Source organism: Chlamydotis macqueenii, chromosome 6, assembly GCF_036417535.1.
Source record: "Chlamydotis macqueenii isolate bChlMac1 chromosome 6, bChlMac1.mat, whole genome shotgun sequence".
NCBI classification, from domain to species: Eukaryota; Metazoa; Chordata; class Aves; order Otidiformes; family Otididae; genus Chlamydotis; species Chlamydotis macqueenii.
The window spans coordinates 26,640,336-26,663,816 of record NC_141561.1 but is presented as its reverse complement, the minus strand read 5'-3'; the positions used below and the strand labels follow the sequence as shown (position 1 = coordinate 26,663,816).

The 23,481-nt window shown below is 39.6% G+C and overlaps 1 protein-coding gene across 2 annotated transcripts in view; it reads right to left on the bottom strand.

Moving 5' to 3' along the window:
* Positions 1–23,481, bottom strand: part of PPP1R1C (protein phosphatase 1 regulatory inhibitor subunit 1C) — a 49,749-nt gene that overhangs the window by 21,244 nt on the left and 5,024 nt on the right. The window contains exons 3-4 of one of the 2 annotated variants that reach the window (XM_086751012.1): positions 5,884–5,921; positions 4,191–4,262 (exon numbers count right to left, since the gene is read on the bottom strand). In XM_086751012.1, coding sequence (XP_086607138.1) covers positions 4,191–4,262; positions 5,884–5,921 — 110 coding nt within the window. The remainder of the gene's footprint in view (positions 1–4,190; positions 4,263–5,883; positions 5,922–23,481) is intronic. The other variant, XM_010129277.2, reaches the window with a different exon arrangement.

Sequence of the window (23,481 nt, the reverse complement as noted above, 5' to 3'; positions counted from 1 at the left end):
GGAGCAACGCAGGTTTCAGAACAGCTCAGGCTCTCTTCTGTTTGTCTTTGTAAACTTTGTTTCCTGTCACTTGGGTCTGTGTTTCCTTTCAAGGATGAGCTGAAATACCAAACAAAACATTACTATGTAGGTTAAGGAAATCTGCCTCAGTACAAAGTATGCCTTTGGACAGAAAGCTTGAGCTTCGAGACTCAAATGTGCTCTTTTGATTTTCAAGTGGTGATGAGACGCCAAGGAAGCACCGTTACCTTGGATAAGTGCAATCTACTTCTGCCTTAGCAGTCTAAACTGCCTTCCACTTGGTCCTTCTCTACCTGGGAGAGTTATTGTCCCATTATAGACTTCTCTGGCAAGTGTGAGGGGAGAAGGGTGAGAATCCAGCAAGACTTCCAGGGGCTCCTCCAGAATGATGAAGATCTCTCTAAAGATGCTATTTGTGGATGGATGGATGGATGGATGGACATTTGTGCTAAAACAGTTGAACACCTACTTTGATAAAATGGAAAAGGACCAAAGGAATCTTCTTGGTTCTGTCATACAGAGTAAGAAGTAGATTATTAAACAGAAACAGGTCTTAAACAATAAGAATTGACTGGAAAAGATTGCCTTGGATAAAAGTGGTGGCTTTCCAAATTGGGAAACATTCAACTGTTTGTTTTTATTGGGTTTTTCATAGGAAGGTTCAAGCCAACCTCCACACATGAAGAAGACAAGCTTAAAAGGCAAGGAAGTCATGGACATTCAAGATTAGCATGTTAGAGCACTGGAAGTTAGTGACGATGAGTGAATTTGAAGTTCAGACATAAAAGCCCAAGAGTAACAGAAGAAAAAAATAAAACAAACAGGAGGAACAGCAGTGATGACTTCTCAGTTAAGAGTGCTGCTATGCCTAGAAAAAAAATGTAACAAGAGGTAAATCACAACATACTGAAAATATGATGGATTCATTTGTTGCAATATTCAGGTACTGACTTTTGCCAACATTGCATGTTACATAAGAGCGTGGAATTAACACTAGTGTAGCAGGGTTAGAAAAAGAAATTTTTTTGGAAAAAAAATGGAAAACTTCTTTGACATCCATTAGGTTTGGTAATATGACACTAACAAGAACACTGCGCTGAGCTGTTATCTGGTTCGCTGTCAGATTCGCTCTCCAGATTACTACTTAAATCAATAGCTCTCACATTGATTTTTCCAGCACACTACATTCCAGTAAAAAGAACAATGCTCTGAGATGAGTCAGCTATTTGCTCCGTCTGTAGGGACTCTGGTGCATTTTCATTTAGGAAAATAAAAGCAGGAGCCAAAGTACACACAAAGATATAGTAATAAGAACCTGCCTGTTGCACTGTAATGTGACACTGGCGCTGCAGACACATGGGTTTGCTACAGCTTGCTGCAGCAACTACAGACCCGCCTCACGCAAGAGCAAGCCATTGTGAAGATGGAACCGAAATATTTGGGGGATACCTTAGACAGATAGTAACATTGTCTTTCAGTTTAGATGACTGCTATGGTGGAGGGTAAAAATATGCCCATATTGAACTAAGAAGCTGCTCTTCATATATTTACCACGACATGCAGAACATCAGCAATACTGCATTTTCATTTATTTCATGTATTTTAATGTATTTGCATATTCCACATAACACATACTATAGTCCTGGTACTGTAACTACTCATCACTATTGTCTGATGTTGCTTCTGCTCCTTTTAACTATGTTAACGATTTCCTGTTTTGTTTGTAATCACAACATGCAGATTCACTTACTCTTCCTTTCTCTCTCTTGCTTAGCCATGAATCCATGAAACCAGCAACTCTTCTCTCACACAATTTTGTAATTATTTCAAGGAAAGAAGCAAGAAGCAAAGCAAAAAAAGTTTTCAGCTCAAAGAAGAAATAATCCCAAGAGCTACTTGGAGATTTGGAGTCAGGCTGAAGCATGACTCTCCCCGCGGTTTCTCTTGACCAACTCTCTGCTGCGGGCACAGAGCAAAGCTCGTGCCCTGGCCCCTTGTCTCTCCCACAGCTCTCTGCATGTGGCTGCTGTCGTGGCTTCCAGGCTCTGCACCCACTGGCGAGCTTGGCTTATTTCTGGGACCTTTGAATTAACAGCAGCTAAAATCTACTAAAATGCCAGAGAAATGTGACAAATGAAAATACCTGTCACTCTTTTCCACTCCAGCTTCTGCTTTATGGAGATTTATTATATCCATCTTTGAATGTAAGGTACTGGATTCCAGTCTATCCCACCTTCCATTAATGAACAGCCCTGGAGGATACAGAGCAGCCAAAGGGGGTGTAAAGGAGAGAGGTTCAAGATCCAGAATCTCATTCTTTACTGTATATTGAAGACTGTATTGTGAATATACTGAGGGAGAAACAGCCCGCTGGAAATAAACATATGCAAAGCTGTGGGAATCGTCCGTAATTATGAAGCCTTTTATTCTGAAAATACTGCTGAATGTTGCTATCTTCATCTGCTGTAAAATTAGAATCATTACAAAGACTCTGTATTTCTCACTAATGCTTTCATTGTATATTTCACATTGCTATGTTTATCTTCTGATCTTTTTGGTAAAAACAAAATAACATTCATGTTTTCATAACAATGAAGAGGAAGGAATAGTGAGTTTTCTACTTCAAGTCATTTTTAACTAAAAAGGATAGTATTTATGGCAGCTACAGTATGGTAGCTCTGGAGCAATGCAGCCTGTTTATAGGGAGGGTTATCAGCTTCCAGGTGTCCACCTGTGTATCTGGGAATACTGAGTAGTTTAGAGAGTTAAGATATTTAGGAGAGGCATTTTGTGCTTTGCTTTGTTCTCTTTACAACATATTTCAGGTTAGTTGTGAGCTACGCTGAGTCATGTACTTTCCTACTGTTCCCTGGAAATGAGGTTGATGTAGAAGCAAACCACGCCAGGTATTTCCCTGGATCTCGGCAGGGTATTAAAGGCAACACAGAGTAGACTACAGTCCTTGAGAGCAGAAATAAGGACCTGTTTCACAGAGCACTTCATTTGTACAGTACTTAGTTTGGCTTGTACGGCAAAATAATACGGTGGTGAGATCAATAGGTATTATTGCTACCCATGCAAAGCTTCTTCCTTCCACAAATTATTGTAATTGACTACAATAAGATTATTTCTAATATCCAGTACACAAATTTTAGCCCATTTTGCCAAACAGATAGCAAGTCTCCTACAGCACCCGAGTGATCCTTTAACTGTTGCTAAAATGAGTGCTAGAGAAGTGAAGCTACAGCGAGAGGTATGTACAACTGGCTGATGTAGTAAATTACCTAATGACAGCGGTGGTGCTTCACACAATGAATTAGACATCCTACCTTTGGCTACCTATTTGCCAGGTAATAAATTGTGTTAAGCAGAAGGAATGGAAATTGAGGATATTCACTGCCTATCGAGAGACACCTGGCAGGATAGCCTTTGGTTTGCAGTCTGACAATGATCCTGTACTGACAAGTGTCAGGCTGAAGTGCTGGTGAATGACTAGAGATCTTGCTTCACTGAAAGCACCATCAAGTCAAACTCTGCTCAGTGCAATTTGAGAAACAAGACCTAAATGTAGCTGTTCTCATTCCAGCTAATATTCCTGCTGCTTTTATGTTCATTCCTGAAAAGCATGTAAGACCTTTAAACATTTACTGAGATTTCTCATTTCCCCTTGTTTTCACAAAAAAGGCTTCCTATCACTTCCTATGATCAGATACCCAGCCTACAGTTTTGGCTATTGTCCTTTTCACAGCTATCTGGAAAGGGAGGCAGTACGGACAGAAGTGGTTTAAATAAGAAACAGAGAGCTGTATTGGGCCAGGACTGCTAAAACTCATGTGTTCAAGGAGCTCTCTTCAGTGTTTGGGATGGAATAATCTGCTATCTCAAACCGATAAAAGTATCAAGGCTTTGCAAAAAAAAAGATTTAAAAAAAAAATTACCACTGCTGCAAGATTCTGTGGTGAGGATCAATAGATGGTCAGTGTCAGGCAGATGGTCAGTGCCAGCCAGTCACTTCAAAGTGTGAGAACAGCGGTGGCCGAGCACAAACCCTCCGCAGCTGTGCTGCTCATGGGCAGAGCCCCCATTCATGCCCCAGTGTTTCCTCTGCGAGAGAAGACACAAGGCCACGGTGCAAGGGGCGCGTTGCCCTGCCAGGGCAGAGACAGTACCTGCACAGTACCTTTGAGGGCAGGAGGGGTGAAGACGCTCTGCTTCCTTTGCTTGGGAGAGGCACTCTGGGACTGCGGAGGGACAAACACAGAGAGAAGCGGTAAGAGACCGGCACTGCCAGAGTTTTCTGGTCACCGCAGCTCCGGGTCTTGCCCCGCAGCCGCTTTCAGAGAGTGCACGCACCAACCTGAGAAGTTTCTAAGAAAATTACATTGTATAGATCTGGTGCCAGTTCCCAGGCTTTCATGAACACAGGGAAAACTAAGATTAGATAGCATAAATATGTATTTCATGGAGAACATTTATGGCTTTCTGGAAAAATAGACATAATATTACTGAAAATTACCCTTCATTCTAAAAAAATATTGTTAAGAGTAAAATTAAGGTAGCCTGTCCTTTTCACAGTCACAAGGCGAATAAGTGTTTACATATATCAAAATAGGTTGCAAGATTTACGTTAACCATTATTCCAATTAAATACAGTGTAAAGAATGATTATATGTATAGGTAAGGTAGTACTGAAATAATTCATATATAAATTTTTACACAAATAAATGGAAGATCCTCCCCCTGCACTTTTTCAATATGTTCTACTACTCCTAAAACAATAATTTCAGCAACCAATCATTCAGCCTTTAACTAGGCCTGATTTAAGCGATATATTTAAACTTTCTATGGCCCCCAAATCACAGCTATGTAAATTATTCCAAAATAATGGTAACCCAAGAAAAAGGTTTAAAAAAAATGTTGTGTGTAGGTAAGCTATATGTTTTCTCATCAAATCAATTTCTAGTTGTATTTGGTCATAATGATGTTGCTTTTCCCCAACATTTGCTACAAATACCTCTTTCCCTGAGTGCTTTCACTGGTATATAGTCTGTGAATTTTAATCAGATTATTTCTTCAAGGAACATTTGAGATAGCTCTTAAGAAAAACCATCTTTACACAAGTACGGCCAATCCTATTACCTTACCCTGTCACAATGGATGGAATGATAACATTTATAAATAAAATATTGTCTTCTTTTGAAAGAGAAAGCTATTTATAAGCACTGTGGCCAGGTTGTTGATCCTCGCCCCAGTAAATCTTTGTAAGTCTGTATCTGAGTCCAAATTTGAACCAATCAATACCTCCTGCTGCTATTTAAAGTGCTGCCTGCTTCTCTAAGCAATGGGTGAAGGAGAAAGAGATCAGGGAATTGCAGGAGGTGTGCAAGGGGAGGTTAGAAGATGAGGAGGAGGAGCCGACTTTTAACTCCTGTGCAAACAGCATCAATGCAGTGCCTGCTGTGGGCTTGGCAAGGGTGGGAAGAGGAGAGAGAGGTTTGCAATGCTTTTGTAGACCAGCACTGATGTGCAGACCCAGAGCAATGCTGGATGAGATGACCTGGCAGGGTCACCTTGGGCCAGGTTTGCTATGATTTGCCAGGGCATGGCAGCAAGGCAGAGGGGAAACTTGCCTTTCCCAGTTCACTGCTACAGGGAGAAGGGAAAGCCGGCATTGCTGAGACACAACACAGCTTTACACAGCCCTGGTTTGGAAGTGATGGTTCTTAAAAAGCTGTGTTACTGAACATGGCATGACAATGTGAATAAAAGCGTTAACCAGGATGCATCAGTGAGTTTCAAAGGGGTTTTAACAATATACCTGTTTTAACAATAAATATGTTTAAAATAAAAGATTTCACTTACCTCTGCCTGTGAGATGTTTGTTCTCTTCTCATCTTTTTCTAGAGGAGGAAAAGAGATGGAAAGAGAAAAGTTAGTACAAAAACATTTCTCAGTGCTTACCCTTGCAACTCTGCTTGGAGCCCTACAGCACAGTTGTAGATAAGAAATTATCCTTCTGATTTACAGGTTTTCTTTCTCTTTTGTTTATCTCAGAAAACCAGAGGCCCTGATTAAAGTTTAGACATAAGTGCTACATCTAAAGCACTTAACTCTCATTTTTTTGTCTGTGAATTAACAGCAAGCGATGGAATGCCCTAGCAGCAGGCCCTTTGGCCGGGCTCGCAGCAGGGCTCTGCGCTCACTGGTGGTCGTCACGATATGCGGCTGCTCTGCCCAGCGACTGTGCTTTTTTTTATGGTTAGAAGAGGCCTGGCTGCCAAAGGATTTGCAGGAAACTCACAAACGGCTCTGCTGGACTCAAATAATGATTTTTATTTTTTGAGGTCAAATAATGAGGTTTTCTTAGAACCATACCTCAGTTAATTTACTAATATACCAATTCTGGTACTGAAGAGCACATAACAATAATATGTAAAATTAGCAAACCAAAGCTTAAGACTAATCTTTAATCTTAAAAGTTTCATGACATTACTGGACTGAAATGTTTCCTGGAACCGCTTATTTTTGTTGCCTTAATTTGCTTTGGAATATAGGTATGGCAGAAATGGTTAATACCTGATATTTCTAATGAAATTAAGCATCTAAGAACCTGTCTGAACAACTAAGTAAAATTGTATGAAGCAGAGGACCATCAAGGATCTTCCTTACCATTGTCCTTAACCATATTTTGCATGAGATTAAATTATTTTCCTGCTGTTGCCTTGATGTGGATATTGGCCAGAAAGTGTCAGTTTTCTGAGGATCATTTCCCAAATACTTGATGAAGATCATGTAAGATCTTTGATGCACGGTAGTTTGGAGCTCTAAAATAAAATGCCACTGAAACCAGAAACATCAATCTCTCACTGTACCAACGCCCCTTCTAAAATTTTCCACTTGCAGACATCACTGCGCAATTTCCACTGAGGTGTGGCAGATCTGTAAATGTAGGTCTGAGGGAAGAATTAGGTCTAGGCAATATCCCTGTATCTAACTTAGACTCTAGATATTGGCTGCTTGTGGTGTGCTATGTGTGAGAGGACAAGCCAGCCCAGGCAGACGGATTGCAATTTCTATTGTATTCTTTACCATTGTATCAGTGCATCTTGCAAACATTAATTGACTTACTGGATCTTTTTCAATGTCTATGTTTCCCATTACCTTTCTATGAAAGACATTCAACCGACTTACACTCGAGGTTAAAAAGTGTAGTTGAAAACAACGCGGATTACTAAAGCATGGTCCACAGATACAGAATTAGACAGGACAATCAGGAGGCCAGTTCCTGTCATTGACATTTGTATGAACTTTGTAAGGTGACTAAGCTCTTCCTTAATTTCCTTACCTGTAATTAATTATAGCAGTGCCTATTTGCCTTTGTAAAGCACTTTGGGTTATGAAGTTAGGCTGGCTAAATGAGTGATTGTTTTTGTGCTTATAATCTTTCATATTAGTTGTATACCAAACAGCCATGGACTTCAATGATTCAATACTGGATATTCTTTTAGCTCAGGATCCTGGATTTAGTTTGGAGGCTGAAATTTGAATAAATCAGGAATGTTCAGGAGAGAACAGTGAAAAGTAAGTTACGTCCCATTACTTCCTGGAACTCTAAACTTACCCAGATTAAAAATATGTTTTGTAAAACCGAGCTGAGACTTGCAAAACTGCAATCAGTAGCTTTGTCGGTTTCAGGTCTTGTTCCTAAGGATGTGCACAACTGTAACTGTTTCCAGAACTGGAAAGTTTCCAACCTTTCCTTTCAGCCAGCAGCCCTTATATGACAGGCAGCTTTGGGAACAAGAGCTGGTCCTGTATGGAGTTAGAGGAATCATTTGTATCCATGGGGCAAATAGTGCCAGTGAATAGCAACAGACTGTGTAAATTGAAGAATGACTTACAAAACCACACAAACAAACATTTTTTCAAATCCAGTAAACAGAGATCAGAAATAAACTTAAAGGAGCAAAAGAGACAAACTTGAGGCCGCAAACACGAAATGTTTCAAGTGAGTTGTGAGATGAAGGGAAAGGTAGAGATGGTCAGAAATGTAGTTTGGGCAATGGTACATTTTGACATGCATTTCTTTTTGAGGAATGAAAGACCATTGCATGCTTATCTTTGACAGGCATTTTGATGGTTAAGATTCAATGGAGAGTACAGATTTTTAAGGAGAGGTGACAAGGAATGGGAATGAGGGAAGCCAAGATCCCTGAGTGCCATAGACCGAGGCAGAGAGTAGAAAATAAAAACTCTCTCTGTAGAGGCAGAGGAAAAGATCAAAGGCAAGGGAGGACATGGAAGGAAGATAGACGTGCTTGTGGGTGGCTGAGGTAGTAATGAGAAACAGGGACAGTGTGGTTATAGCAGAAGTAAAAAGGGAGAATTTATTGGTGACAGAGAGCAGAGCTGGAGCACAACATGGGCTGGAGCTCAGTCAAGAGCTCTCTTCTTGGAGAAATAGTTAGAGCCATCTTGGTCTAACTGAAGGGTTACATTAATAATTGTGTGAACATTCTTCCTTGGACAAATAGTGTTTTTCCAAGGTAACTAATAATGCTTTGAAAATAATCTAAATAAATTAATGAAAGCATTTTCTTATAACAGTCTTGCTAAGAAAGAGTCCTTGTGAGAGTTAATGTGTGCAGGAATAGATGCTCTCACTGCAACAGGTCAGTTCTGGCATCAAGAGATTCCACATAGAAAATCTCTGTGACAACAGGGTTTAACAATGAGAATGAAAGGTACAAGGCAAGAAAGAACTTCATCAGTTAGCTAGTGCAAATCAGACATATCCATCTATGGAAGTCAAACAAGCCATACATTTCCCACCCTTAAATGCCTTTCAAATTCACTGAAAATTATAAGCTGAATTTCTTTACTGACCTTTGACTTTTCTTTGACCATAAATTACTCTTCAAGGAGTCAGTAAATAATCAGAAACAAAATCACAAATATCAGATTGTGATATCACTTGATTCACAGGAAAGAATGAAATCCTTAGTTTCTCAGCATTCTTTCATTCCCATTGACTACTCTGCAGTCAGGATTCTGCTCACAAACAAATCGTGGATATATAGAATGAGAAATTTCCTTATCATGTTTATAACTAGGCAATTATATCATGGAGAATGTGAATTCAAGTGATCAGCTATTTCTCTCTCACATGAAACAAAAACCAAGCTCTCAGGAGATAAATTCTCCCTACAGGTTTGCTCTCTTTTTGGGGTCAGGAGGGAAAGAGGCGTTTTAAATGATGCTCCATTTTGCTCCCTCACAGACTGTAACATTGCTCATAGCATACAATATGGCTGTATTTTAGTCAAATCTCAACATATGGGTTTTTTTCCAGTTTAATTTATTCTTGACTGCTCTAGTTAGCTAATAAGAATCTAATTACTCAAGTAATTTTTTGATAGTTTTTGTGGTTTTGTTTTAAAGAGGTATAATAGAAATAATATTAAAAGCTGAGAACAGATTTGTACATACACGAGTTACTGGAAAGTTGAGCTACGTAAAATAAGATTGGAGATTTATTTAGAGGGTTTTCACACCTGTGCTGAGGAAAAAGCAGCTGAGGACCTGCCCCTGTGCTGGGTGAATAATTCAGACGCTAGTGTAACCCTTACCTCATATAGACTGGAGTAACACCTGGCAAAAAACACCAGAGTCTCAGGCTTAAGTCAGTGTCCTCAGAAAGAGAACTGGTCCATGTTAATCAATGAAAGGTTCAGTCTAAAGGATATCTTTTTTCTGTCAGTCCAGATATGTACACAAACTTTCTGAAATGAAGGCTTATTTCTTTAAGGAGAGACACTTCTGAAAGTCCTTCTGCCTGTACAGAGCCCATTTCAGCACTGGAGCTCTAAACTTTAGTCTTTAAACAGGGCAAAATCTCACCCACTCGCAGGGAAGTGGGTGGATTTGCAAGATGGCTGAAATATGGAGGAAGAAACGCCAAGGGATTTGTCTCCCACATGTTCTTATTAGCATAACTCTTTTGAATGTTTATTAGCACAGCCATCCAGCCAGGTTGATGTAATAAGCCGAGCTGCCTCAAAGATGCCATTACATGAGGTCAGAAGCAAATCGAGTGGAAGAAGGCTGGTCAGAGCCAGGATGACAACCGCTTGACACTGCTGATTGCTCTTCCTGTGAATCTCCACTACTGTGCAAATGGCATGACCATGCCGGGGGAAGCCTTACGGTCGTTAAGATTAAAATTCATCTGCCTCTCTTCTCCCACTGGATAATGTTAATGCACTTGGAACAGCTACACAGGGCAAGAGGTGACCTATTTTAAGACTTGACCTCTGATATCACCCATGGGCTCTGCAGTGGAGTCATCTGGCAAAGGCTTATCTCATCCAGCTAAGTACCCTGCTTTCTTTCTCCTTGTCAAGAGCAAACAAAAGCCTCTTCTGTAGGGTTTCAGTCAGGCATAGGAGAAACAGAACAGGTCAGAGAGGCTGGTTTTTACACAAAAGAAACTCAGCAAGAGGCTGGTATAATTGTTGGAGAAAACTTCATATAGGGAGTTTGGAATTTTCCTTGGGAATAAAAAGGCTGAGAAGTTTCAGACGAAAAAAAACCACAAGGGGCTGACAGAGCTTTGAATTTGGTTAGTTTTTTTCATAGTGCCTAAATTTTGCCTTAAAAATAACAAACACAATACTCTTTAATTGCTCAGGTAGTGGAAATAACCCATGAGCCACATCCCTGTAACAGGTTTTAGTTAAAGAATGATTTAAAGAAGAATGGTTTGAATCTGAAAGAAATGAGCCTCAAGAGAGACTTTAAGGAAACAATGTCACAGTAAATCTGAAGCCTTCTTATCGTCCTGTCCCCACCCCTGTATAAAGAGTGCCACTGGAGAGAGCAAAGTAGTTGAAGCACAGATCCAGCCTTTCACATGCAAATTTTAGCACAGGACATCCCAAGCTAGAGACAGAAATCAGATGATGCTATGGGTATGAAATAGTTCAGCCTGTTTAGTTTTATTTCACTAGTTTCGGTGAAATGTCTCTGTGGCCAAACAGTACTATGTCCATGAGCAAAGCTTTCTCTCAAAAAATTTCAGAGAAACGAACCTATTGCTGACGTCTGATCAATATGATCAAAGATGACATACAGATAGACAAGTAAAATAATTTTCCTGGCTCTGGCTCTGCTTAGCTGTCTCCTGTGATGAAGAGGAGGGTGGCTTTCTCCTCCCACTGAGGGGGTCAGGGGATACTGGTGTGCCTGGGCAGTGGGCAGCAGAGTTTTACTCCCAGCCCAGCTGTGTGCTAATTGTGCAGCAAGGCAGACCACCTGTTTCCAAATCTTACATTTAAATGTACAACCCACACAATTTTAGGAGCTAAGAAAAGAAATGGATTATTTTCCAAATAATTCTTCATTCTCCTGCCACTTACTGGCAGGCAAACCTGAAATTTTCTGAAAATTTTGTTTCAGTCATTTCACATTTCCATTTCTTCATTAGTAAAACAAGGATATTTTTAAACCTACCAGCTTGCCTCACTGATGTTTGAGCACAACAGTTTATATTTGTCACTGGTATTTGTAAAATAAGCTCATTGAAATCTGATTCAGAAATTGACTGGCATAATGCTATTTTGTTTCTTTTGCTATCAAAACCACTTTTCCTTTCCTACAGAAGAAAAAAGTAATATCAAAAAATATTTAATTCTCTGCTTTTGCCAGAGTTTTAGTTACACATTGCTAGATCAGCTAGCATCTCATGGCTTTTTGCTAAACCACTGAGGTAAGAAATGGAAAGAAGTCCAAAAAGGCAAACATAGAAAATGCTTATGTAGTAAATTGTTTGGCTTTTGCTTGCTGTTTTTTATTTGCCTATATCTATCAACGAAATCTTGACTACCATTTGTAGTAATGTAGTAGATGCAATTACATTTAATTACCAAAAAATATCCCGGTAAGCCCTCCTGGTGTGAGTATATGTTTCTGAAAATCTTCACATTGCAAAAGCACTTCATTAAACTCCAGTATCCCAGCTGCTGCTGGAAATGTAGCTGGAGGGTCTGCTCCCCTCCTCACTCAAGCGCTGACAAGAGAGTGTGTGCATTGCAGTTCTGCTGCACCTCGCACACTAATTAGCATCTAAATTACTGCCTGGCCCTTTAGGGGACACTAATAACAGGATTTGTATAGGAAATATTAATAAAAACATCAAGGAGAGAGGAATTAGCTATATACACAAGCATTTGTGTATATAGGCTGTTCAGTAGGGCCTGTTGCGATAGGACAAGAAGTAATGGTTTTAAAATAGAGGGGGCTAGATTTAGATTAGATATTAGGAAAAAATTTTTTACAATGCGAGTTGTAGAACACTGGAACAGGTTGCCCAGAGAGGTGGTGGAAGCCCCATCCCTGGAAATGTTCAAGGCCAGGCTGGATGAGGCTCTGAGCAACCTGATCTAGTTGGGGATGTCCCTGCTCCTTGCAGGGGGCTTGGACTAGATGACCTTTGAAGGTCCCTTCCAACCCTAACCATTCTATGATTCTATGATTCTATGATTTGCATGCTTATTCTACCAGGTGTTTGCAGTTGAGGTATGTAGCACGGGCAGGGTCCCGCGTTACCCTGACAGTGCCGTCATTAAGGGACCTCTTATCGCTCTGACTCAGAGGCAATGATACTGTAGCTTTTCCCAAGTAGCTCCTGACTGTAACCAGCCCTTTGTAGTTCACTAAAATGGCACAGGCCAGATGAATCAGCTGTTTGGACATTCAAAACTTTCTTTCTAGATAAATGATCTCATCTATATTTACATAGCTCTTTATTTCCCACCTTCAATATTCAAGTAGCCATCACTAGTACTGAGAGCAGGGGCAGCAATCTCCTTTGGTAGACCAAATACATCCTAATTGTACTCAAATTCAGCCTAAATTAAAAGAACAATCATCCTTTTCCTCCCAACACACATAACAGTATCTGATCCAAATAGCGTCTCTATCTCTGAACATCATACAGACAGTATCCAAGGACTCACTTTCAACCGCACAGCCATAAGAATATGAAATAAAACCACCTTTCATAAATTACATAAATTTTAAATTGCTTTAAAACATACATTCTTAGATCATAATCTAGTTTGGAAGAAACTGGAAGCACTACAAACCTCAAATGTTAATCTAAACATATTTCTTTACATCACACGAATCTCAGAAGGGAGTTATAGTGCCTGATTCACCACCTTGTTATTCCCGTTTCACGGCAGACTCATGGAAGTCAGTCTAGATTCATTGGCATCAAACTAGAATATAACAGTGATGAATCAGGTCTGCAGCCTTACCACAAAGCAGTCATGAGTTATCACAACAAGCATGCACAAAAAGTCATCCCTTTTGTTTTCAACTTTTCATTCTCCCTCCCTCCAATACCTGTTAAATATGAATATAAAACAAATTCTAAATAAGTCCCACAAACCAAATATAACTTCCCAAAATATACATTGGAAGAGAATTCAAATTCAAATTTTTATTTTCTCCCTTCTTGTTGATAAGGACTGAGTTGTTCTGTCTCCCTTCTTGGAGTTACACTTCTGTCTTACTGTGGTTTTCCAGTTGCTGACAGCTCTGTAAGGCTCTTTCTGATATTGTCCTGGTTTTGAATGACAAAGCACAAAACAGGCTTCATGGAAAAACCTGTCATGAAAAAATCCTCCCATGCAGAAGTTTCTTTCCCTTATAGCACAAGAGTCCCTGTTCTTTAGCTCTGCACCATGAAAGGGTCAAGTGAGTGAGGAGAATGAAGCAGACCTTCCTGACATGAAGTACCTCGTCCATTATATGGGGACAACTATAGACTTGGCAGGTCTTCCCAGAGAAAGTAATCAACCCAGGGAGAAATATGCTTGAAAAAAACATTCTATGTGGATAACTAACATAAAGATTGACTTTAAATCACAGTGTAAACAATGCTAGGCTTGAAGTTGCTTTCTGCTAGGTGCTTTCTAAGCAGCACAAACTCCTCTTTGCTGAAGGAAATGGAGATGGCTTTCAAAGAGCAGCTGACTAAATAAGAGGAACAGGAGGAGGTAAGAAAAAGTCTTTTTTTTCCTTTTGTCTCAGATGAGAGATTGTATGGACTCAGTATAAATCTCTTACTGGATTACCAAGAGTGATGCCAAGATAAATTTTTCATAAAATTTGCGTCTGATCAGTGTGGATCCTTTGCATTAGTATGTGCGTCAGAGCCAGGAGAAACCTCCAGCAAGACCAGGGTTTATCACTGTGTGCAGGAGCTCCAGATCAGGGTCTACCTGTATGTTGCTTCAGAGCTCCCTTAAATTAACTTGTTCCAAAGGAACACCATTTAGTTAACAGCAAAGTACTGCTTTCCATTTCCAGCACAACAAAGTTCAGCTTAATCACAAATCTGTGCTGCCTGTTACACGCTGACCCTCCACAAAGAGGAGTTCTGCCGATGCCCAGCTCAGCGGGGTGTTGTGGGTTGCTGAGCAGCGCTCTGAAGAGTCCAGCACAGGAGTTCAACACATGTGGAGGGCTGCTCGGTGCAAATACTGCGGCAAATCTGTGGACTGCATCAGCAAAACAAACCAGGCAAAACAGAATTTTTGAGGGAAGTAAGAAACAGAAAATCACTTTACTGCTAACTTTAGTAGGCCATAAGCAACAGGAAGGTTTGCCATTGACTTAAAAGTCAAAATTTTATCCTAGATAGAGTATGAGTTTGATCAAAAACATGAAAAAAAAGGAGAAAAAAAGGCATAATATTTTCTAATTTAATGAACTAGTTTCTAGAGTTCGTGCAACGGGGAAAGAAATTGAGCCATATGTAAACTGGCTTCTTACAACTCTTACTCATTATCTAAACTAAGTAGTGACACCACATGAATATTTACCACATCTTTGAAAATCCCGGTTAATTCATTCAACAAAGTAAAAATAAGTGAGACAAACTGAAGAAAACTGCTCTTATCAGTGATGTGAAATTTAAAATCCTTTGCCTATTGTGAAGATTGATGGTAAATGCAAGTCTCAAAATGTGCAAAGTAAGACTTAAAAGATACATGATGATATATATACATATGACTCTCTTTTATGTACATTTACTTATGATTATTCAAATCTCTCTTTTAGACTGAAATAAATAGATTGTTGTGATAGGACGAGCGGTAATGGTTTTAAAATAAAGGGAGGTAGATTTAGATTGGATATTAGGAAAAAATTTTTTACAATGCGAGTTATAGAACACTGGAACAGGTTGCCCAGAGAGGTGGTGGAAGCCCCATCCCTGGAAACATTCAAGGCCAGGTTGGATGGGGCTCTGAGCAACCTGATCTAGTTGGGGATGTCCCTGCTCCTTGCAGGTGGGTTGGACTAGAGGACCTTTGAAGGTCCTTTCCAACCCTAACCATTCTATGATTCTATGAAATGTACATAAGAAAAATTTCCTTGAAGCAAAATAAATGTAAACTAGGGTTAAACTGATTTTCTGGTGTGACCTGTAAGGGGAACCTGACATTTTGGGTGCCCCAGGCGGTACTGAAGGGCTGAACTGAACTACAAGACCTTGGAAAAACAGGCTTTCACAGAGATATGGAACAAGGCAAATGACAAGGACTGGAAAATAGATCTAAAGCACAATGTGGTGTCTCAAAGTTTGTCCAGCTGGGCAGGAGACCTCATCTCATTGTAAGGTTACATTGACACAGGGTCTATTCTGACACAAAAGCAGACGTCAATAAAGATTACATCTTTGCTGCACGGAGTAAGGGCAGTTTCCACACTCACAGCATAACCTCACCTGGCCTGAAAGCTGGCAGTGAAAGAAAAGACTTGCACAATGGAAATAGGAGGGCAGTGGAGAGGAAGATGGCTTTTGAGAGGTTAGATGAGGGCCCCAGCTGTTGAGTGACTGCCAGCAAATACTCAGAGAAACCGGTTGAAAGAGCAGAAACATCCCTCTGAAATGAATGTGCCCAAGCAAAACATCCTGCCAGACTACTAAATATTTGCAAATATTGGCTACTCTTTTACCAAATGTTACCAAAGCACGTACACAAAAACTTCCCAAATAGCTTGCAATTACTTTGCCCATTGTCTCAGTCGTAAAAAAATATATTAGTTTGTGAAAAAACTTATGTTCATTAAGTATTTTAAATACAGAAGGAAGATACTTATCTTGAGAAGACAGTTACTGAGAGTTGTGAAGTCATCAGCAATAGTGAATAGTATTATATTATATAGTATTAATAGTAGTATTATATAGTAGTATTATATATTAGTATTATATAGTATTAATAGTAGTATTATATAGTATTAATAGTATTATATTACTACATACTTTCCAGCTGCTTGCCTGATGTTCAGTCTATGTTCAAATGACATATTGAAGAGGTTGAAGACTTAAATACAACTGAGGTATAAAAAGATAATGAAGTAAAATCCATGGTTACAAGAAATATAATACTAGTTGATCCCCTGATATACATTTAAATAATTTCCTAATAGCTTCATATACAGGAACCCATTGCAATGGAAAATGGCTCAGAATTGACCCACTGATCACAATCTTTGTATTGGTGTTACAGCTGCAATAGCTATTACTGCAAGAATATTCTAAGCTGTAAAATAAAAACCAGCAACCACAGCCACCAAAACTAAAAAAGTCAAACATTTCTTAACATGCTATAGCTCATAAAGCTATTTAAAAAAACATCGTAGCTGAACAGTTGTGTATTGTACATTCTGGAAAGTAGCACTTGCCAGGGGAGAAGAAAACACGTACAAAACAATAAAACTCTTCCTTTGCCAGTGATTATTATTTGCTGCATTTGCAGTTTCCTTCCTTTTGGAATAACACCTCAAGGATTTCAGTAGGAATGTGTTGTAAAGCTAGTCCTGGCCAACTGCTCGCGAGTTGCTTGTGGTTAGAATGCACATGCATAAAGCTCCTCACATACATGTATCGTCTTCAAGTCGGCTTCCTTCTTGATTTTCAGTTGGTCCAGGAGCTCCTTGTTCATCCACGCAGGCCTCCTGGTGTTTTTGCCCAACTTGTAGATGATACATATATGTGAAGAGCTTTATTCAGACCAGCTGGGCTTGTAGGTTAAATTGCTCCCTCATTCTGTAGCTGCCCTGCAGATCCTGATACAATAGGGAGAAGGTGGAGCAAGTGCTGCACCTACACAGTGGCTAATCCCAGAGATATTACTGCTTGATGGTGCTCAAAGAAAGGACAGGAAAGGTTCATCCAGACCTTCTTTGCTTTTTGCCATTGTCAGAGAACAGCTATGGCAGGGAACTTCAGAAAGACCTGGAGGGAATGCTATCACCACCTTCTCTTTTCTAAGTGGTGCAGGCTCAGTGCTGAAACGTTTAGGCTACGGGATGTCTAGGTACTGGGATAAGCAGTGCTGTAGGATGCAATAGAACTCATTACTTTATTGAACTTTCTACCTGCCTCACTCAAGCTCCTGTTCTGCCCTATGTGACTCTTCTCTGCTTGTCTCATCAGAATGAAGGGGATGGCCTCAGGTGAAAAACACAACCTTTAAAATGCACATTCGTCTACTTTAGCACTGCTGACTCTCTAAGTGCTTTTTGATTCCACAAGACTAAAAATGCCAAGACATTAATTTTCTGTGATACTTCTGCATCCCTGGTATCTCAGGGAAAGCATGAACAAAGAGCGAACACGTAACTGTGCTTCATTCTGCTACTGTGATTGTATCTCAGTCCCTCGGTAAGGCCATTTGAGAAAAATATTAGAAGCTATGATTTTAAATACAGACACATCAGAAGGGTTTTGAGGAGGAGAAGAGGAAAACAGAGCTCCTTCCAAAAGACATATAGTTTAATTCTACCCTAAAACTGCTTTGATTATTGTGAAAAGAGACTTTGCTTGTCCGCTGATCTCGTTTCCACCAGCTGGTGACACAGACAGCCCAGATTCAGAGGAAAGTAATGCTGAGCTCTACACCTCCCTGCACTGTCTCTGAATTTCCACAGTCCAGCCTTGTATAGCTGCCAAAAACTTTCATGATTGGTAGCTTCCTTTGTTTAGTCTCTGCTAGCTTTTGATTCATTAAATTCCCACTTTCAGTTTATTTTGAAGTGGAGATTTAACTGCAGTTACTACATAGAAAGAGTTAAATTTTGTCTCTGAAAGCTCAATAAATGGGGCTATCTTGATTGATGCTTTAAGTGCAACCCCTTCCCAATATTCTGAACATAATGAGGTTAGTGCTAAAAGCTGGATTCTCTCTCATCTGTCTGCATTATCTATTTATTCCGCACACGTCACCATGGTAAATGAGGGCTGCATTAAGTTCTAAATAGTAGAGGTCAGACAAACCCTGTGCTGGTTTTTTTTTCCCCCTCAACAAGGCTGAAACACTTATTATTGGATTTTAGTTTATTACCTGATGTTAAAAAAAACCAGTATTATCACATTATTGAAGTATAAACACAATCTCAAAACAAACTAATTTGACATTCTTATTCAAAACATTTTGTCTTACAATATTTAAATAGACTTCATTTTAAATTGTCTCTAAAATTTTTTACCACTTAAAAAAACCCACTCAAAATACAAACAGAATGTTTGCTTCAGGCTAGACTGCACCTATTTTGGGCCAATTTTTTTTTTAAGGCAAATAACCTCCAGGATTGTATACTCATGTAGCTGTATGAAACACAGCTTAAGTACTTTGACTATAAGAAACAGTTAATTACACCATGACATTTTTAAAAAATCTCACCATCTATTCATAATTCTCACCAAAACAAACTGTATGAGGTGTATAAGTATTTGCCATAGTGAAAATGTGTTAGAGTTCCTCCAGCATTAAGCCTCATGAATGCAATAAAGTTAGAAGCTGTCCAACTAACTTCCTCACCAGGTTAGGCAGTTGTGCACACTGCTGTTCTCTACCCAAGGCACATCTCTGTGTCATGTTAATATGCACAAAGGTGATAACAGAGGTAAACAGTCTGCAAGCTTATCAGTCCTGACGCTGAACAGTCAAGCAGCTGGAGACCTGTAACATGAAGCCATATATATTAAAAACGATTTGCAAATAATCTCCTGGGGTGGAAGAAGGCTGTTTCTATGGTGCTTTTGTATAAGGAATGAGGAAAACAAATGAAGAGTACAAGGTTCAACTCTAACAATACCTCCTTCACTTTCAGATAGTTCCACAAACATCGACCCTTCCAACACAAAGCCAACGGTAGGCAGGGAGCAGGAGGGACAAGTAATGTCATGGTATGCATTAGGGGCTTAGCTGCACTGAGAAATAAAAAAGTACGTCAATTCACTAGCTGGGGATTTAAGATTGGATTGAGATAAACGGATAAATGCAATTCCACCCAAATTGTGAGCAAGTAAACTTTTCTGGGGCTTCTTGCCCTCTCAGCTGCAGCACTTCTCTGATCTAGGCCAGAAATCTGAGTCCTGGTTGTGAATACCCAATCTCTATTTCTAGTCTGCAGGGCCAGGCCAGGCCTTTCAACAGACCAGAGCTTTCAGGGGCCGTGTTTGCACCCCATGCTCCCCCTTCTCAAGAAGGGAGGACAGATTCAGTGAAAGAGAGGGACTATTTGTCTTGTGTTAACCAAATTTACTCACTTAGCCAACTAGTCCATAGTAGAAGCAACGAAGCTCATACAGGCTCTGTGTCGTGTGAAATGTACCTATGCAATCATCATTAAGAACTGGAAATTAAGGAAGCATGGATAAAAATAAACATGAAACACGGTAAAATAAATGGATTTTGACTAGAACATGCACAATAGCTTTTTATTTTGACTTTGTCTGAGTAGTTTTCAGACCCTTCTCCTTGTTAAAGCATTACTGACTAAAGCCAGTCTGGACTCTACTTGGGCACTGTGTGAAATAGTGTGTTTCCTACTGGTTCAGACGGTGTGTTTTACATGACTGAAATGTTCCCAGTGAATGTTTCTGTTTGTGAACTAATAACACATTCATGACCAAAAAGAACAGTGAAAATGCATCTGTCTCCTTTGGTGATAACCTTCAGTTTAGGCACAACAGTGCACAGTGCATCCCAACCAACTTAAGCCTAGTCCTCCAGCTGGCTGTCTCAATGCTACTGCAGGGAGCATGACAGCTCTTTTGGCAGGTGATGACAATGAAATATAAAATCCTCACTTTCTCATGAAAATGGAGCATTTTCAGGAAAGACGCTGAAGAAAGCGTTTTTTTTTATTTAATTCGTTGCTTCTGTTTGGAGCTTTGAGCTGTCACTTCTGGACTGCATTAAAAACAGCTCAAGCACACAGTTTCCCGACTTTTTTTATTCTTTTTTTTTTTTTTAAGTCCTTGAACTTCTCTTTTTATTTTCACGGGCCAGCTCATGGGGACTTTACTACTTTACTCACCCTGCACATGCGTGAGGAATTTATGCTGTGGCTTGTCCCAGGGACTTCTGTGAGCCTGAACTGCAAAGTAAATTCAAAGTAACTCAAACTAAAGAACATCCAAGCATAGTGTAATTAGGTAAGAAAAATGGATGTAGCTTGCCACTGAATGTTTGCAGTCACACATCAGCCTGCAAACGGCAGAATCTTTTCAAGCACAGATATTTTCACCTCTGTTCTGGAATCTCTATCACCTGTCAGGTCTTATGCAATGTCTGTTTCACATATTTCATTGTTTCACTGTGTCAGATAGTCCTTTCCAGTACAGACCTAAAGAACACGAAGGTCCTCACTGCCCTGACCAACAGTGCCTGATCTCTGAGCATCCTGGTGCCATTAGTAACACGCGTGGAGCTGTACCAGTCCTGTGGTAGGAGGGGACACAAATGCTTTTCATTGCTTATTGCCATACCTCCACGAACTCCTAGATTGAAATAAAATCAGACAGCACACTTAAACAGTATCCATGTTTAGCATATAGAAGGGGCAACTAGTTTGACCAAAGAAAAAAATACAGTTAATGATGGGTTTTATTAATGTACTGCTTTTCTGAATGCTTTATTACCACATTAGAAGCCTAAATTCACAATTGAAAACAGCTGCTATTTGATTTACTCACTTTCTATTTCCTGAATCAAAATAAGCAGTATGTCCTACCAGAATCTCAAGCTTTTGAAAAACATATCAGTTTTCACAAACTGTGAGACCAAGAATTCTCTGCTGTGTCAAGTTTCAGCAAGGCTTTTGCCTTAGAAAGTATAGCAGAACTGCTTGACAATGCCCAGAAATTGCTCCCTCCTACCTAGTAGGTCTTTTTTGATCACAGTTTATTTTGTCTTGGGAGAAAAAAAAAAAAGTGACCATTAGATGTAAAAGAAACATATTCATTCTCCTAGAAGTGTAATCTAACAAACAGTTTGCGTCATCAGAAAAGCACATCTACACATGTTAATTAGATTTATTGTGTGGGGAAGTCTGTAAGCATCTAGAAACACTTTAGCATGAAAAACCTGGTCTACTTTGGGCTGTCATGGGATGGCCACAGAGGTAAGAACAGTTTTTCCTTCCACTACCCATCAAGCTGAGTTGTTTGCTACTGTGCTAAATACTGAGGCTGCTCCAGAGGCATCTCATCAGACCTCTGGGGAAGTGGCAGTAAGCTGAAAGGTGTGAATCCCTCTCCGAACAACAGAAAATCAGCGGGGAACAAAACAGAAAAATTGCTAGTGCCCAGAGAGAAGCTGCAAGCAAGTTCCTTGTCTGGAGACAGGTACAGCTTACTTATCTTCAAGTTATGATGTCCAGCCCTCAGAAAACTCAGAGTAGTGAGTTGTACTTGGCATATATGTTTTATAATGTTTTTGTGGTAATATATGCCTCGAAACAGGATTTGTGAAATACAAAAAGGCAGCTCTGGAGAAGAGTTATTGAAACACATTGCTATGTTTTCTCTATTTCCAAACACCAAGTAACATCTACATTACAAGCAAGGAGGCCAAAACAGGCAACTGAGCAGAAGGGAGAGTTGGAAACAGTAAATACATAAGAAGTTCAGAAATGCAGAAATTTATCCTAATGTTTACTTATTCTAATGCTTCAAGAAGAGTGAACAATTTGACACAAGTTTAACAGCCTTTGCCAGCCCAACTATTTGATGTTGCATTGGCTCTGTGACAAAGCCAGGCCATACAGGAATGTTGGCATTGTTTTCTAATCAAAGTGAGTCCTAATGGCATTAAACCTGAGCTGTGGTCTGACATGTTCTCCTTCCTCAGCTATCACTTCTCTACATTGCCACCAGCTTTTTCTTGAGTCCTTGCAGTACAATATTCTGCTAGTTTAAAGTACAGTCAGACTTTTATTTCAGATGGTAATAATTGATTTTCATATATCTTCTTCTATGCTTGTTAAGGAGACAGGAGGTTGTGAGTATATTATGGGAGTGCAGAAAACGCTGCTTTTAGAGTATCATGATTTTCAGCTTTTGGTGTCTCCAACGATATTGCAAGTCAAAGAGGAAGCAGGAGACCTTTAGCAATTTTTTTTTTTATTAAGATCTTGTGCAGCTTAATAGTTAAAAGTATCCTTAAACTAAACATATGTTTATATTCCTTTTTTAAAGTACAGACATGGAGCAACTGTGGCTATAGCAGGATACGAGTACTTTACCCCAGTAACCCATACAGGCATCCTGCATAGGATGAGATGCTGCACATTTCTCTAATTCTTTCTGCTAAAATTTGGTTTTGCTTTCACAGATAGTAAAAGGCTCTTGTAATTTCAAATAAAAGTAAAACTGATCAGATATTATGAAATCAAACATCAGATGCTCACAAACTATAACTCCATTGATGGCAACCGAAGCACAATAGAGTTAAGTAACTTCAAAACTTGAGTCTTAATTTTCTAGTGCTAGCTTCTCCGCTCTGATCCGACATAACCCATCATAGAACACTTTACAGAGGACTTACAGAAAGAGTTAAAGGGTTTATTCACTGCTACCTTTCTTCACAAGCCCATATTGTCCACTGCAATCATTGTTGCTGCTGGAATTCAAATTTCTCTTCTCTTCTGTTGATGTTGATTGCAATTATATATTATGCCAGCCAGAGTGAACAGGAGAAAATGTACCAGTCGATAACACTACAGGCTGGATACTAGCTCCTGCAGTCACATCTAACACCCATCTTTAAACCATTTAGTGTAGTCTAGCCCTTATTTTTTTCCTTGGAAGCAAGGAAGCCAAGCAGAGTCTTCTTACAGTTTTTGAGTAGCTGTCGTGGGTTTAAAATGACCTAGCCTTAGCAAGTATTTAATCTTCACTTTATAGCACAATAGATCTGACCTAAATCAGTGAAGACAGGTTCCTGACAAAGCTGTAGTAGCCATCAGGGATGGATGAGAAGACTCAGAGGAAACCAACTGTTTCAAAGCACAACTCAAACTGAATTTATTATAAAGTTCTGAAATGTCCAAACATATTTTACTACCTTCTGGTTTCCAGAGGGGTCTGCATCCAGA